General features: G+C 54.6%; 1 protein-coding gene across 1 annotated transcript in view; it reads right to left on the reverse strand.

Annotated features, from left to right (window-relative positions):
• Nucleotides 1-6,252, reverse strand: part of LOC139247558 (uncharacterized) — a 110,925-nt gene extending 104,673 nt beyond the window's left edge. The window contains exons 1-2 of the mRNA XM_070871668.1: nucleotides 6,170-6,252; nucleotides 5,168-5,300 (exon numbers count right to left, since the gene is read on the reverse strand). Of these exons, the coding sequence (XP_070727769.1) occupies nucleotides 5,168-5,300; nucleotides 6,170-6,196 (160 nt within the window). The 5' untranslated portion in view covers nucleotides 6,197-6,252. The remainder of the gene's footprint in view (nucleotides 1-5,167; nucleotides 5,301-6,169) is intronic.
• Nucleotides 6,253-14,968: the final 8,716 nt, after the last annotated feature.

Below are 14,968 nucleotides of genomic sequence, written 5' to 3' on the forward strand. Positions count from 1 at the left end.
CAAATCCTCTCGCTATGAAGGCCAACATACCATTTGCCTTCTTCACCGCCTGCTGTACCTGCATGGCCAACTTTCAATGACTGATGTCCCATGACACCCAGGTCTCGTTGCACCTCCCCTTTTCCTAATCTGTCACCATTCAGATAATATTCTGCCTTCCTGTTTTTACCACCAAAGTGGGTAACCTCACATTTATCCACATTATACTGCATCTGCCATGTATTTGCCCACTCACCTAACCTGTCCAAGTCACCCTGCAGCCTCTTAGCATCCTCCTCACAGCTCACACCGCCACCCAGCTTAGTGTCATCTGCAAACTTGGAGATATTACACTCAATTCCTTCGTCTAAATCATTAATGTATATTGTAAAGAGCTGGGGTCCCAGCACAGAGCCCTGCGGTACCCCACTAGTCACTGCCTGTCATTCTGAAAAGGACCCGTTTATCCCGACTCTCTGCTTCCTGTCTGCCAACCAGTTCTCTATCCACGTCAGTACAAGTACTGCAGGGAATCGAATCCGGCCAGGGAGATCTCGGGGACTAGTGTCGATCGCCTGGATGGTTCGGAGAGGAATTTTCCCAAATTTTTCTCTCCCTAAATGGGCCTGGGGTTTTTACCTGGTTTTTGTCCCTCCCAGGAGATCGCGTGGCTCTGGTTGGGGTGGTGTGTAGAATGTTTCAGTGTAAGGGGTGTCGCAGTTGTGTGAGGCGGACTGGTCGGGCTGGGTGCTCGTTGCCTTTCCGTCATTGTTCATGGGTTTATATGTAACCTTCAGGGCTGCTGACCCGAGGGCCGTGCGGCTCTTTGTCGGTCGGCCCGGACACGATGGGCCGGAGTGGTCTCCTTCTGCCCTGTAAATTTCTATGTTTCTATTCAGCCCCTCGAGCCTGTTACACAGGAACAGGAGGAGGCTCATTCAGTCCCTCGAGCCTGTTACACAGGAACAGGAGGAGGCCCATTCAGCCCCTCGAGCCTGTTACACAGGAACAGGAGGCCCATTCAGCCCCTCGAGCCTGTTACACAGGAACAGGAGGAGGCCCATTCAGCCCCTCGAGCCTGTTACACAGGAACAGGAGGAGGCCCATTCAGCCCCTCGAGCCTGTTACACAGGAACAGGAGGCCCATTCAGCCCCTCGAGCGTGTTACACAGGAACAGGAGGAGGCCCATTCAGCCCCTCGAGCCTGTTACACAGGAACAGGAGGAGGCCCATTCAGCCCCTCGAGCCTGTTACACAGGGAACAGGAGGAGGCCCATTCAGCCCCTCGAGCGTGTTACACAGGAACAGGAGGAGGCCCATTCAGCCCCTCGAGCCTGTTACACAGGAACAGGAGGAGGCCCATTCAGCCCCTCGAGCCTGTTACACAGGGAACAGGAGGAGGCCCATTCAGCCCCTCGAGCGTGTTACACAGGAACAGGAGGAGGCCCATTCAGCCCCTCGAGCCTGTTACACAGGAACAGGAGGAGGCCCATTCAGCCCCTCGAGCCTGTTACACAGGAACAGGAGGAGGCCCATTCAGTCCCTAGAGCCTGTTACACAGGAACAGGAGGAGGCCCATTCAGCCCCTCGAGCCTGTTACACAGGAACAGGAGGAGGCCCATTCAGCCCCTCGAGCCTGTTACACAGGAACAGGAGGAGGCCCATTCAGCCCCTCGAGCCTGTTACACAGGAACAGGAGGAGGCCCATTCAACCCCTCGAGCCTGTTACACAGGAACAGGAGGAGGCCCATTCAGCCCCTCGAGCCTGTTACACAGGAACAGGAGGCCCATTCAGCCCCTCGAGCCTGTTACACAGGGAACAGGAGGAGGCCCATTCAGCCCCTCGAGCGTGTTACACAGGAACAGGAGGAGGCCCATTCAGCCCCTCGAGTCCTGGTCCCTTTAACCCGGGCTTAGAGCTAGGCTCCCTCCCTCTCCTAGTCCCCCGATCGCCCAGACTCTGAGCCCAGCTCTCTCCCAGCCCTCAGTCCCCTTTACCTGGATCTGAAGCGCTCATCTCTAACAAGCACCAACACAGCTCTCGACGAACTGACAGGTACTTTTTCCGGGAATCCTGCCCAGCTGAGCCGAGTGAGTCAGAGAGATCGGAAGCCAGCCCGCCCATATCCACCTGCAAATCACATCACAACAAATTGCAGGGCTTAGAAACATAGAAAATAGGAGCAGGAGCAGGCCATTGGGCCCTTCGAGCCTGTCCCACCATTCAATATGATCATGGCTGATCATTCCCTCAGTACCCCACTCCTGCCTTCTCTCCATACCCCCCTGATCCCTTTAGCTGTAAGGGCCACATCTAACTCCCTTTTGAATATATCCAACGAACTGGCCCCCAACAACTTTCTGTGGTAGAGAATTCCACAGGTTCACAATTCTCTGGGTGAAGAAGTTTCTCCTCATCTCGGTCCTAAATGGCTTACCCCTTATCCTTAGACTGTGTGAGCCCTGGTTCTGGACTTCCCCAACATCGGGAACATTCTTCCTGCATCTAACCTGTCCAGTCCCGTCAGAATTTTATATGTTTCTATGAGGTGCCCTCTCATTCTTCTAAACTCCAGTGAATACAAGCCCAGTTGATCAAGTCTTTCTTGATAGGTCAGTCCCGCCATCCCGGGAATCAGTCTGGTGAACCTTCGCTGCACTCCCTCAATAGCAAGAATGTCCTTCCTCAGATTAGGAGACCAAAACTGTACACAATATTCCAGGTGTGGCCTCACCAAGGCCCTGTACAACTTCAGTAACACCTCCCTGCTCCTATACTCAAATCCTCTCGCTATGAAGGCCAACATGGCATTTGCTTTCTTCACCGCCTGCTGTACCTGCATGCCAACCTTCAATGACTGATGTACCATGACACCCAGGTCTCGTTGCACCTCCCCTTTTCCTGATCTGTCACCATTCAGATAATATTCTGCCTTCCTGTTTTTGCCACCAAAGTGGATAACCTCACATTTATCCACATTATACTGCATCTGCCATGCATTTGCCCACTCACCTAACCTGTCCAAGTCACCCTGCAGCCTCTTAGCATCCTCCTCACAGCTCACACTGCCACCCAGCTTAGTGTCATCTGCAAACTTGGAGATATTACACTCAATTCCTTCCTCTAAATCATTGATGTATATTGTAAATAGCTGGGGTCCCAGCACAGAGCCCTGCGGTACCCCACTAGTCACTGCCTGCCATTCTGAAAAGGACCCGTTTATCCCGACTCTCTGCCAACCAGTTCTCTATCCACGTCAGTACAAGTACTGCAGGGAATCGAATACGGCCAGGGTGATCTCGGGGACTCGTGTCGATCGCCTGGATGGTTCGGAGAGGAATTTTCCCAGATTTTTCTCTCCCTAAATGGGCCTGGGGTTTTTACCTGGTTTTTGCCCCTCCCAGGAGATCGCGTGGCTCTGGTTGGGGTGGAGTGTCGAATGTTTCAGTGTAAGGGGTGTCGCAGTTGTGTGAGGTGGACTGGTCGGGCTGGGTGCTCGTTGCCTTTCCGTCATTGTTCATGGGTTTATATGTAACCTTCAGGGCTGCTGACCCGAGGGCCGTGCGGCTCTTTGTCGGTCAGCGCGAGGCGGACACCATGGGCCGCACTGGCCTCCTTCTGCCCTGTAAATTTCTCTGTTTCTATTCAGCCCCTCGAGCCTGTTACACAGGAACAGGAGGCCCATTCAGTCCCTCGAGCCTGTTACACAGGAACAGGAGGAGGCCCATTCAGTCCCTCGAGCCTGTTACACAGGAACAGGAGGAGGCCCATTCAGCCCCTCGAGTGTGTTACACAGGAACAGGAGGAGGCCCATTCAGCCCCTCGAGTGTGTTACACAGGAACAGGAGGAGGCCCATTCAGCCCCTCGAGCCTGTTACACAGGAACAGGAGGCCCATTCAGTCCCTCGAGCCTGTTACACAGGAACAGGAGGAGGCCCATTCAGCCCCTCGAGTGTGTTACACAGGAACAGGAGGAGGCCCATTCAGCCCCTCGAGTGTGTTACACAGGAACAGGAGGAGGCCCATTCAGCCCCTCGAGCCTGTTACACAGGAACAGGAGGCCCATTCAGCCCCTCGAGCCTGTTACACAGGAACAGGAGGAGGCCCATTCAGTCCCTCGAGCCTGTTACACAGGAACAGGAGGCCCATTCAGCCCCTCGAGCCTGTTACACAGGAACAGGAGGCCCATTCAGCTCCTCGAGCCTGTTACACAGGAACAGGAGGAGGCCCATTCAGCCCCTCGAGCCTGTTACACAGGAACAGGAGGAGGCCCATTCAGTCCCTCGAGCCTGTTACACAGGAACAGGAGGCCCATTCAGCCCCTTGAGCCTGTTACACAGGAACAGGAGGAGGCCCATTCAGCCCCTCGAGCCTGTTACACAGGAACAGGAGGCCCATTCAGTCCCTCGAGCCTGTTACACAGGAACAGGAGGAGGCCCATTCAGTCCCTCGAGCCTGTTACACAGGAACAGGAGGAGGCCCATTCAGCCCCTCGAGCCTGTTACACAGGAACAGGAGGCCATTCAGCCCCTCGAGCCTGTTACACAGGAACAGGAGGAGGCCCATTCAGCCCCTCGAGCCTGTTACACAGGAACAGGAGGAGGCCCATTCAGCCCCTCGAGCCTGTTACACAGGAACACGAGGAGGGCCATTCAGCCCCTCGAGCCTGTTACACAGGAACAGGAGGAGGCCCATTCAGCCCCTCGAGCCTGTTACACAGGTACAGGAGGAGGCCCATTCAGCTCCTCGAGCCTGTTACACAGGAACAGGAGGCCCATTCAGTCCCTCGAGTCTGTCACACAGGAACAGGAGGAGGCCCATTCAGCCCCTCGAGCCTGTTACACAGGAACAGGAGGAGGCCCATTCAGCCCCTCGAGCCTGTTACACAGGTACAGGAGGAGGCCCATTCAGCTCCTCGAGCCTGTTACACAGGAACAGGAGGCCCATTCAGTCCCTCGAGCCTGTTACACAGGAACAGGAGGCCCATTCAGCCCCTCGAGCCTGTTACACAGGAACAGGAGGCCCATTCAGCCCCTCGAGCCTGTTACACAGGAACAGGAGGCCCATTCAGCCCCTCGAGTCCTGGTCCCTTTAACCCGGGCTTAGAGCTAGGCTCCCTCCCTCTCCTAGTCCCCCGATCGCCCAGACTCTGAGCCCAGCTCTCTCCCAGCCCTCAGTCCCCTTTACCTGGATCTGACGCGCTCATCTCTAACAAGCACCAACACAGCTCTCGACGAACTGACATGTACTTTTTCCGGGAATCCTGCCCAGCTGAGCCGAGTGAGTCAGAGAGATCGGAAGCCAGCCCGCCCATATCCACCTGCAAATCACATCACAACAAATTGCAGGGCTTAGAAACATAAAAAATAGGAGCAGGAGCAGGCCATTGGGCCCTTCAAGCCTGCCCCACCATTCAATATGATCATGGCTGATCATTCCCTCAGTACCCCACTCCTGCCTTCTCCCCTGATCCCTTTAGCCGTAAGGGCCACATCTAACTCCCTTTTGAATATATCCAACGAACTGGCCCCCAACAACTTTCTGTGGTAGAGAATTCCACAGGTTCACAATTCTCTGGGTGAAGAAGTTTCTCCTCATCTCGGTCCTAAATGGCTTACCCCTTATCCTTAGACTGTGTGAGCCCCTGGTTCTGGACTTCCCCAACATCGGGAACATTCTTCCTGCATCTAAACCTGTCCAGTCCCGTCAGAATTTTATATGTTTCTATGAGATCCCCCTCTCATTCTTCTAAACTCCAGTGAATATAAGCCCAGTCGATCCAGTCTTTCTTCATATGTCAGTCCTGCCATCCCGGGAATCAGTCTGGTGAACCTTCGCTGCACTCTCTCAATAGCAAGAATGTCCTTCCTCAGATTAGGAGACCAAAACTGAACACAATATTCCAGGTGAGGCCTCACCAAGGCCCTGTACAACTGCAGTAAGACCTCCCTGCTCCGATACTCAAATCCTCTCGCTATGAAGGCCAACATACCATTTGCCGCCTTCACCGCCTGCTGTACCTGCATGGCCAACCTTCAATGACTGATGTCCCATGACACCCAGGTCTCGTTGCACCTCCCCTTTTCCTAATCTGCCACCGTTCAGATAATATTCTGTGCCAGGATACCCACGCCCCTCTGTACACCGACATTTTCCGATCTCTCTCCGTCTGCTCTTTTGTTTTCCTACCAATGTGGATAACTTCACATTTCCCATTTGCCGTGATCTTGCTCAAACTGTCTGTTCCTCTCTGCACGCTCCTCACAGCTTCCTCTCCCACCTCATTTGCGTCATCAGCAAACTTGGCTATCTCTCTCTCCTCCTCAGCAAGTGGGCCGGCCTCAAGGAGGAGGGGTTTCGGATGACGATTTGACCCCAGCAATTCCCTTCCGGCCTGGGCTTGCCATGGTGGTTATTTGGCCACAGTCTGCCATACCTGTTCCAAGTCTGCGTTGCCTTGGACTTAAGGGAACGGAGATGAGGGCTGTACGAGAAGACTTGGCCAGGGAGAGAGTGAGAGAGAGAAATAGTTTTAATTGGGACTTGGGCAAGTTATTATTTAACTGGAGAAAGATTACAAAGTGCGGCAGTACAGCGGGATCTGGGGGTTACTTGTACATGAAACACAAAAGGTTAGTACGCAGGTACAGCAAGTGATCAGGAAGGGCCAATGGTATCTTGGCCTTTATTGCAAAGGGGATGGAGTATAAAAGCAGGGAAGTCTTGCTCCAGTTACACAGGGTATTGGTGAGGCCACACCTGGAGTACTGCGTGCACAGTTTTGCTCTCCGTATTTACCAAAGGACACACTTTGCTTTGGAGGCAGTTCAGAGAAGGTTCACTCGGTTGATTCCGGGAGATGAGGGGGTTGATTTATGAGGAAAGGTTGAGGAGGTTGGGGCCTCTACTTATTGGAGTTCAGAAGAATGAGAGGTGATCTTATGGAAACGTATCAGATTATGAGGGGGGCTCGACAAGGTGGATGCAGAGAGGATGTTCCCACTGATGGGGGAGACTAGAACTAGGGGGCATGGTCTTAGAATAAGGGGCCGCCCATTTAAAACTGAGATGAGGAGGAATTTCTTCTCTCAGAGGGTTGTAAATCTGTGGAACTCGCTGCCTCAGAGAGCTGTGGAAGCCGGGACATTGAATATATTTAAGACAGAGATAGACAGTTCCTTAACCGATAAGGGGGCGGGCAGGGAAGTGGAGCTGGGTCCATGATCGGATCAGGCCACGATGGTATTAAATGGCGGAGCAGGGTTCGAGGGGCCGAATGGCCCACTGCTATTTGTTGTGTTCTGGTGGTGAGGTTGTGGTTTAAGCCGATCAGTCGCTGCAGAAATGTCGTGGCCTTGAGCATCCCCCGATCGCTCCACCATCGGAGGCCGTGCCTTCAGCTGCCTGGGGCCCCCAAGCTCTGGAACTCCCTCCCTGAACCTCTCCGCCTCTCTCTCTCCTCCTTCAGGACGCTCCTTACAACCCACCTCTGTGACCCAGCTTGTGGTCGCCTGTCCCCAATATCTCCCGGTGTGGCTCGGGGTCAAATGGATGTGTTTTGTCTCGTAACACTCGCTGTGAAGCGCCTTGTGACAATTTACTACCTTAAAGGCACAACAAGGTGTTATTATGTCAAACACTTTGAGACTCTTCTGCTGTGTCTCTGACCTGCTCAGTTGCTCAAATTTGAAAGTAATTTTGATCAGCGTACAGCTCTGCCCTCCCCTCTCTCTCTCTCTCTCTCACCGCTGTCATTCCCCGAGGAGTCCGTGGGTGTCCCAGCAGTTTCTCAGCTACCAGCCAGATGCTGGCTCCTGTCTCGTGTTTCACTGGCCCCTGGCTGGGGAAAATCTCTGGTCCAACCGGTTTATCCAACCAGCGTCAGATCTGGCAGGTCACAGAAAGCACCATCATCGACCCACACAAGTTTCTAGCACGGTCGCTGGCCGTTTCGGGTCATCGTGTCCGCTTCGCACCAGCCGACCAAGGGCCATCCCAGCCTAATCCCACTTTCCCAGCTCTCGGGTCCCTCGCCCTGTAGGTTACGGCAATTCAAGCGCTCGTCCCGGGGTCCAAGTCCCTCTGCAAGGATTTGAGCACACAATCCAGGCTAACACTTCAGGGCAGTACTGAGGGAGCGCCGTACTGTCGGAGGGGCAGTACTGAGGGAGCGCCGCACTGTCGGAGGGACAGTACTGAGGGAGTGCCGCACTGTCGGAGGGGCAGTACTGAGGGAGCCCCGCACTGTCGGAGGGGCAGTACTGAGGGAGTGCCGTACTGTCGGAGGGACAGTACTGAGGGAGCGCCGTACTGTCGGAGGGGCAGTACTGAGGGAGCCCCGCACTGTCGGAGGGGCAGTACTGAGGGAGCCCCGCACTGTCGGAGGGGCAGTACTGAGGGAGCGCCGTACTGTCGGAGGGGCAGTACTGAGGGAGCGCCATACTGTCGGAGGGGCAGTACTGAGGGAGCCCCGCACTGTCGGAGGGGCAGTACTGAGGGAGCGCCGTACTGTCGGAGGAGCAGTACTGAGGGAGTGCTGCACTGTCGGAGGGGCAGTACTGAGGGAGTGCCGCACTGTCGGAGGGGCAGTACTGAGGGAGCGCTGTACTGTCGGAGGGGCAGTACTGAGGGAGCCCCGTACTGTCGGAGGGGCAGTACTGAGGGAGCACCGTACTGTCGGAGGGGCAGTACTGAGGGAGTGCCGCACTGTCGGAGGGGCAGTACTGAGGGAGTGCCGCACTGTCGGAGGGGCAGTACTGAGGGAGCGCCGTACTGTCGGAGGGGCAGTATTGAGGGAGTGCCGCACTGTCGGAGGGGCAGTACTGAGGGAGTGCCGCACTGTCGGAGGGACAGTACTGAGGGAGTGCCGCACTGTCGGAGGGACAGTACTGAGGGAACGTTGTAGATGGGCAGAATGGCCTCCTCCTGTGCTATTATCGTCCCACGACAAACTCTCTCGGGCCGGCAGTGAAGAAACAATCGGTGGGCTTTGTGATTGTGAATTAAACCCAATTTATTTCAGTCCGTACACCAAATGTCCGATAAACACGCAGACAATGACATCACAGCAGGCGGCAGGCTCCCGATTGGTCAGTGGGGCCCGTCGCAACGTCTGATTGGCCGCTCGCCTGACCCCGGCGACCGCGCGTGGTCAGCTGACTTCTCGCGGGTGGCCGCGGTTCGTGATTTTGCGGCAAGGCCACGCGATCGGCTGCGGCGTTCGACGGACTCGGGCTCCGTGACCTCTGGCGGGGTTCATCATTGGCCTCCTGATCGGCGAGGCAGGGCAGAGGGCGGGAAAATCCACGGCCCATTCAGACCAAACATACCCCAGCCCCCCCTACACTCCACGAATGGTCTGTCCCATCCATTGTGGTCACCCCCCCTCCGATAGTCCACGAATAGTCTGTTCCATCGCGGTCACCCCCCTCCGATAGTCCGTGAATAGTCTGTTCCATCGCGGTCACCCCCCTCCAATAGTCCACGATTGGGTTGTTCCATCGCGGTCACCCCCCTCCGATAGTCCACGATTGGGTTGTTCCATCGCGGTCACCCCCCTCCGATAGTCCACGATTGGGTTGTTCCATCGTGGTCACCCCCCTCCGATAGTCCGTGAATAGTCTGTTCCATCGCGGTCACCCCCCTCCGATAGTCCGTGAATAGTCTGTTCCATGATGGACCCCCCCTTCGCTAGTCCACGATTGGATTGTCCCATCGTGGTCACACCCCCTCCGATAGTCCACGAATAGTCTGTTCCATCGCGGTCACCCCCCCTCCGATAGTCCGTGAATAGTCTGTTCCATGATGGACCCCCCCTTCGCTAGTCCACGATTGGATTGTCCCATTGTGGTCACCCCCCTCCGATAGTCCGCGATTGGGTTGTTCCATCGTGGTCACCCCCCTCCGATAGTACGCGATTGGATTGTTCCATCGTGGTCACCCCCTCCGATAGTCCACGAATGGTCTGTTCCATGATGGACCCCCCCTTCGCTAGTCCGCGATTGGATTGTCCCATTGTGGTCACCCCCCTCCGATAGTCCGCGATTGGGTTGTCCCATCGTGGTCACCCCCCTCCGATATTCCACGAATGGTCTGTTCCATGATGGACCCCCCCTTCGCTAGTCCGCGATTGGGTTGTCCCATCGTGGTCACCCCCCTCCGATAGTCCGCGAATGGATTGTCCCATCGTGGTCACCCCCCTCCGATATTCCACGAATAGTCTGTTCCATGATGGACCCCCACTTCGCTAGTCCACAAATGGTTTGTTCCATTCTGAACCCCTCCAATGAGAGGTCACCGCCCCAGGAGTGACCCATGACCCACCCAGTGAGAGGTCACCGTCCTTGGGTGTGACCTGTGAACCCCCGCCCCCACCCCACAAGAGTGACCCCCCCCAGTGAGAGTTCAGCGCCACCAGGAGTGACCCGTGACCTGTGACCCCCCACAGTGAGAGTTCAGCGGCCCCTGGGAGTGACCCATGACCCGCCCAGTGAGAGTTCAGTGTCCCCGGGAGTGACCCGTGACCCATGATACGCCCAATGAGAGATCAGCGCCCTTGTGGAAGTGACCCGTGACCGCCCCCCCCCAGAGAGAGGTCGCTGTCCCCGGGAGTGACCCGTGACCCCCCCAGTGAGAGTTCAGCGGCCCCAGGGAGTGACCTGTGACCCACCAGAATAAATAGTCTCTCTCTCTCTCGCTACTATATTAACTCCATTAATCATCTTAAACCCCTCGAATAGATTGCCCCTTTAATCTTCCACACTCGGGGGAATGCCAGCCCAGTCCGTGTGACCTGTCCTTAGAATCGGACCCCCTTAGCCCCCGGGTATCACTCCGGTGAATCTGATCTGCTGCCCCTCCCAGGGCGATATCCCCTCCCTGAGCTGCCGGGGCCCCAGGACTGAACGCAGTTACCCCAGACAGGGTCTGTACAGCCGCAACAGAACTCCCGCCCCCTGGCTATTCCAGCACCCTGGAGGTAAACACAGAGACAGAGAAAATAGGAGCAGGAGCAGGCCATTGGGACCTTCGAGCCTGCCCCACCATTCAATATGATCATGGCTGACCATTCCCTCAGTACCCCACTCCTGCCTTCTCTCCATACCCCCCTGATCCCTTTAGCCGTAACTCCCTTTTGAATAGATCCAACGAACTGGCCCCCAACAACTTTCTGTGGTAGAGAATTCCACAGGTTCACCACTCTCTGGGTGAAGAAGTTTCTCCTCATCTCGGTCCTAAATGGCTTACCCCTTATCCTTAGACTGTGTGAGCCCTGGTTCTGGACTTCCCCAACATCGGGAACATTCTTCCTGCATCTAAACCTGTCCAGTCCCGTCAGAATTTTATATGTTTCTATGAGATTCCCCTCTCATTCTTCTAAACTCCAGTGAATATAAGCCCAGTCGATCCAGTCTTTCTTCATATGTCAGTCCTGCCATCCTGGGAATCAGTCTGGTGAACCTTCGCTGCACTCCCTCAATAGCAAGAATGTCCTTCCTCAGATTAGGAGACCAAAACTGAACACAATATTCCAGGTGTGGCCTCACCAAGGCCCTGTACAACTGCAGTAAGACCTCCCTGCCCCTGTACTCAAATCCTCTCGCTATGAAGGCCAACATGCCATTTGCCTTCTTCACCGCCTGCTGTACCTGCATGGCCAACTTTCAATGACTGATGTACCATGACACCCAGGTCTCGTTGCACCTCCCCTTTTCCTAATCTGTCACGATTCAGATAATATTCTGTCTTCCTGTTTTTACCCCCAAAGTGGATAACCTCACATTTATCCACATTATACTTCATCTGCCATGCATTTGCCCCACTCACCTAACCTATCCAAGTCACCCTGCAGCCTCTTAGCATCCTCCTCACAGCTCACACCGCCACCCAGCTTAGTGTCATCTGCAAACTTAGAGATATTACACTCAATTCCTTCGTCTAAATCATTAATGTATATTGTAAATAGCTGGGGTCCCAGCACTGAGCCCTGCGGCACTCCACTAGTCACTGCCTGCCGTTCTGAAAAGGACCCGTTTATCCCGACTCTCTGCTTCCTGTCTGCCAACCAGTTCTCTATCCCCGTCAGTACATTACCCCCAATACCATGGGCTTTAATTTTGCACACCAATCTCTTGTGTGGGACCTTGTCAAAAGAGACGCAGAGAAAGAGACACACAGACATAGAGAGAGAGAGAGACATGGACTGAGAGAGAGAGAGAGAGAGAGGGGGGCACGGACTGAGAGAGAGAGAGAGACATGGACTGAGAGAGAGAGAGAGAGAGAGGGGCACGGACTGAGAGAGAGAGAGAGACATGGACTGAGAGAGAGAGAGAGAGAGAGGGGGGCACGGACTGAGAGAGAAACACACAGACTGTGAGACAGGGACGGAGAGACGGGGAGAGACAGAGACAGATAGAGACACAGTTAGAGAGAGACAGACTGGGAGACACAGATCCACCTGGCCCACTGGACACTCCCTGGTGCCGTGACAAAGGTCGTGGGAAGGGTGAGACCGAGAGGCACCGACAGACTGTTCGGAGACGGACCTGCTCCTTCCGGAATGTCCCGCGGTCGGTGAGAAGAGAAACTGATCACGGAGTCTCAACACTTCAATCTTTCGTTTTGTTTTACGGTGTTTGAGCAGAATCGGGACTCCGGGGAGAGGGGAGCGGAGTCTGTGGGGGCTGTGCAGAGGGAGCTTTACTCTGTATCTAACCTCTGTACCTGCCCTGAGAGTGTTTGATGGGACAGTGTAGAGGGAGCTTTACTCTGTATCTAACCCCCTGTACCTGCCCTGGGAGTGTTTGATGGGACAGTGTAGAGGGAGCTTTACTCTGTATCTAACCCCGTGTACCTGCTCTGGGAGTGTTTGATGGGACAGTGTAGAGGGAGCTTTACTCTGTATCTAACCTCTGTACCTGCCCTGGGAGTGTTTGATGGGACAGTGTAGAGGGAGCTTTACTCTGTATCTAACCCCGTGTACCTGCTCTGGGAGTGTTTGATGGGACAGTGTAGAGGGAGCTTTACTCTGTATCTAACCCCCTGTACCTGCCCTGGGAGTGTTTGATGGGACAGTGTAGAGGGAGCTTTACTCTGTATCTAACCCCCTGTACCTGCCCTGGGAGTGTTTGATGGGACAGTGTAGAGGGAGCTTTACTCTGTATCTAACCCCCTGTACCTGCCCTGGGAGTGTTTGATGGGACAGTGTAGAGGGAGCTTTACTCTGTATCTAACCCCCTGTACCTGCCCTGGGAGTGTTTGATGGGACAGTGTAGAGGGAGCTTTACTCTGTATCTAACCCTCTGTACCTGCCCTGGGAGTGTTTGATGGGACAGTGTAGAGGGAGCTTTACTCTGTATATAACCCCCTGTACCTGCCCTGGGAGTGTTTGATGGGACAGTGTAGAGGGAGCTTTACTCTGTATCTAACCCCGTGCTGTACCTGCCCTGGGAGTGTTTGATGGGACAGTGTAGAGGGAGCTTTACTCTGTATCTAACCCCCTGTACCTGCCCTGGGAGTGTTTGATGGGACAGTGTAGAGGGAGCTTTACTCTGTATCTAACCCCCTGTACCTGCCCTGGGAGTGTTTGATGGGACAGTGTAGAGGGTGCTTTACTCTGTATCTAACACCCTGTACCTGCCCTGGGAGTGTTTGATGGGACAGTGTAGAGGGAGCTTTACTCTGTATCTAACCCCCTGTACCTGCCCTGGGAGTGTTTGATGGGACAGTGTAGAGGGAACTTTACTCTGTATCTAACCCCCTGTACCTGCCCTGGGAGTGTTTGATGGGACAGTGTAGAGGGAACTTTACTCTGTATATAACCCCCTGTACCTGCCCTGGGAGTGTTTGATGGGACAGTGTAGAGGGAGCTTTACTCTGTATCTAACCCCGTGCTGTACCTGCCCTGGGAGTGTTTGATGGGACAGTGTAGAGGGAGCTTTACTCTGTATCTAACCCCCTGTACCTGCCCCGGGGGTGTTTGATGGGACAGTGTAGAGGGAGCTTTACTCTGTATCTAACCCCCTGTACCTGACCTGGGAGTGTTTGATGGGACAGTGTAGAGGGAGCTTTACTCTGTATCTAACCACCTGTACCTGCCCTGGGAGTGTTTGATGGGACAGTGTAGAGGGAGCTTTACTCTGTATATAACCCCCTGTACCTGCCCTGGGAGTGTTTGATGGGACAGTGTAGAGGGAGCTTTACTCTGTATCTAACCCCCTGTACCTGCCCTGGGAGTGTTTGATGGGACAGTGTAGAGGGAGCTTTACTCACCGTCTCGGCCCTAATCAAGGGGTATGGAGAGAAGGCAGGAGTGGGGTACTGAGGGAATGGTCAGCCATGATCATATTGAATGGTGGGGCAGGCTCGAAGGGCCCAATGGCCTGCTCCTGCACCTATTTTATATGTTTCTATGTTTACACTGTCCCATCAAACACTCCCAGGGCAGGTACAGGGGGTTAGATACAGAGTAAAGCTCCCTCTACACTGTCCCATCAAACACTCCCAGGGCAGGTACAGGGGGTTAGATACAGAGTAAAGCTCCCTCTACACTGTCCCATCAAACACTCCCAGGGCAGGTACAGGGGGTTAGATACAGAGTAAAGCTCCCTCTACACTGTCCCATCAAACACTCCCAGGGCAGGTACAGGGGGTTAGATACAGAGTAAAGCTCCCTCTACACTGTCCCATCAAACACTCCCAGGGCAGGTACAGGGGGTTAGATACAGAGTAAAGCTCCCTCTACACTGTCCCATCAAACACTCCCAGGGCAGGTACAGCACGGGTTAGATACAGAGTAAAGCTCCCTCTACACTGTCCCATCAAACACTCCCAGGGCAGGTACACGGGGTTAGATACAGAGTAAAGCTCCCTCTACACTGTCCCATCAAACACTCCCAGGGCAGGTACAGGGGGTTAGATACAGAGTAAAGCTCCCTCTACACTGTCCCATCAAACACTCCCAGGGCAGGTACAGGGGGTTAGATACAG

This window comes from Pristiophorus japonicus, unplaced genomic scaffold (genome assembly GCF_044704955.1).
Source record: "Pristiophorus japonicus isolate sPriJap1 unplaced genomic scaffold, sPriJap1.hap1 HAP1_SCAFFOLD_272, whole genome shotgun sequence".
Lineage (NCBI taxonomy): Eukaryota > Metazoa > Chordata > Chondrichthyes > Pristiophoridae > Pristiophorus > Pristiophorus japonicus.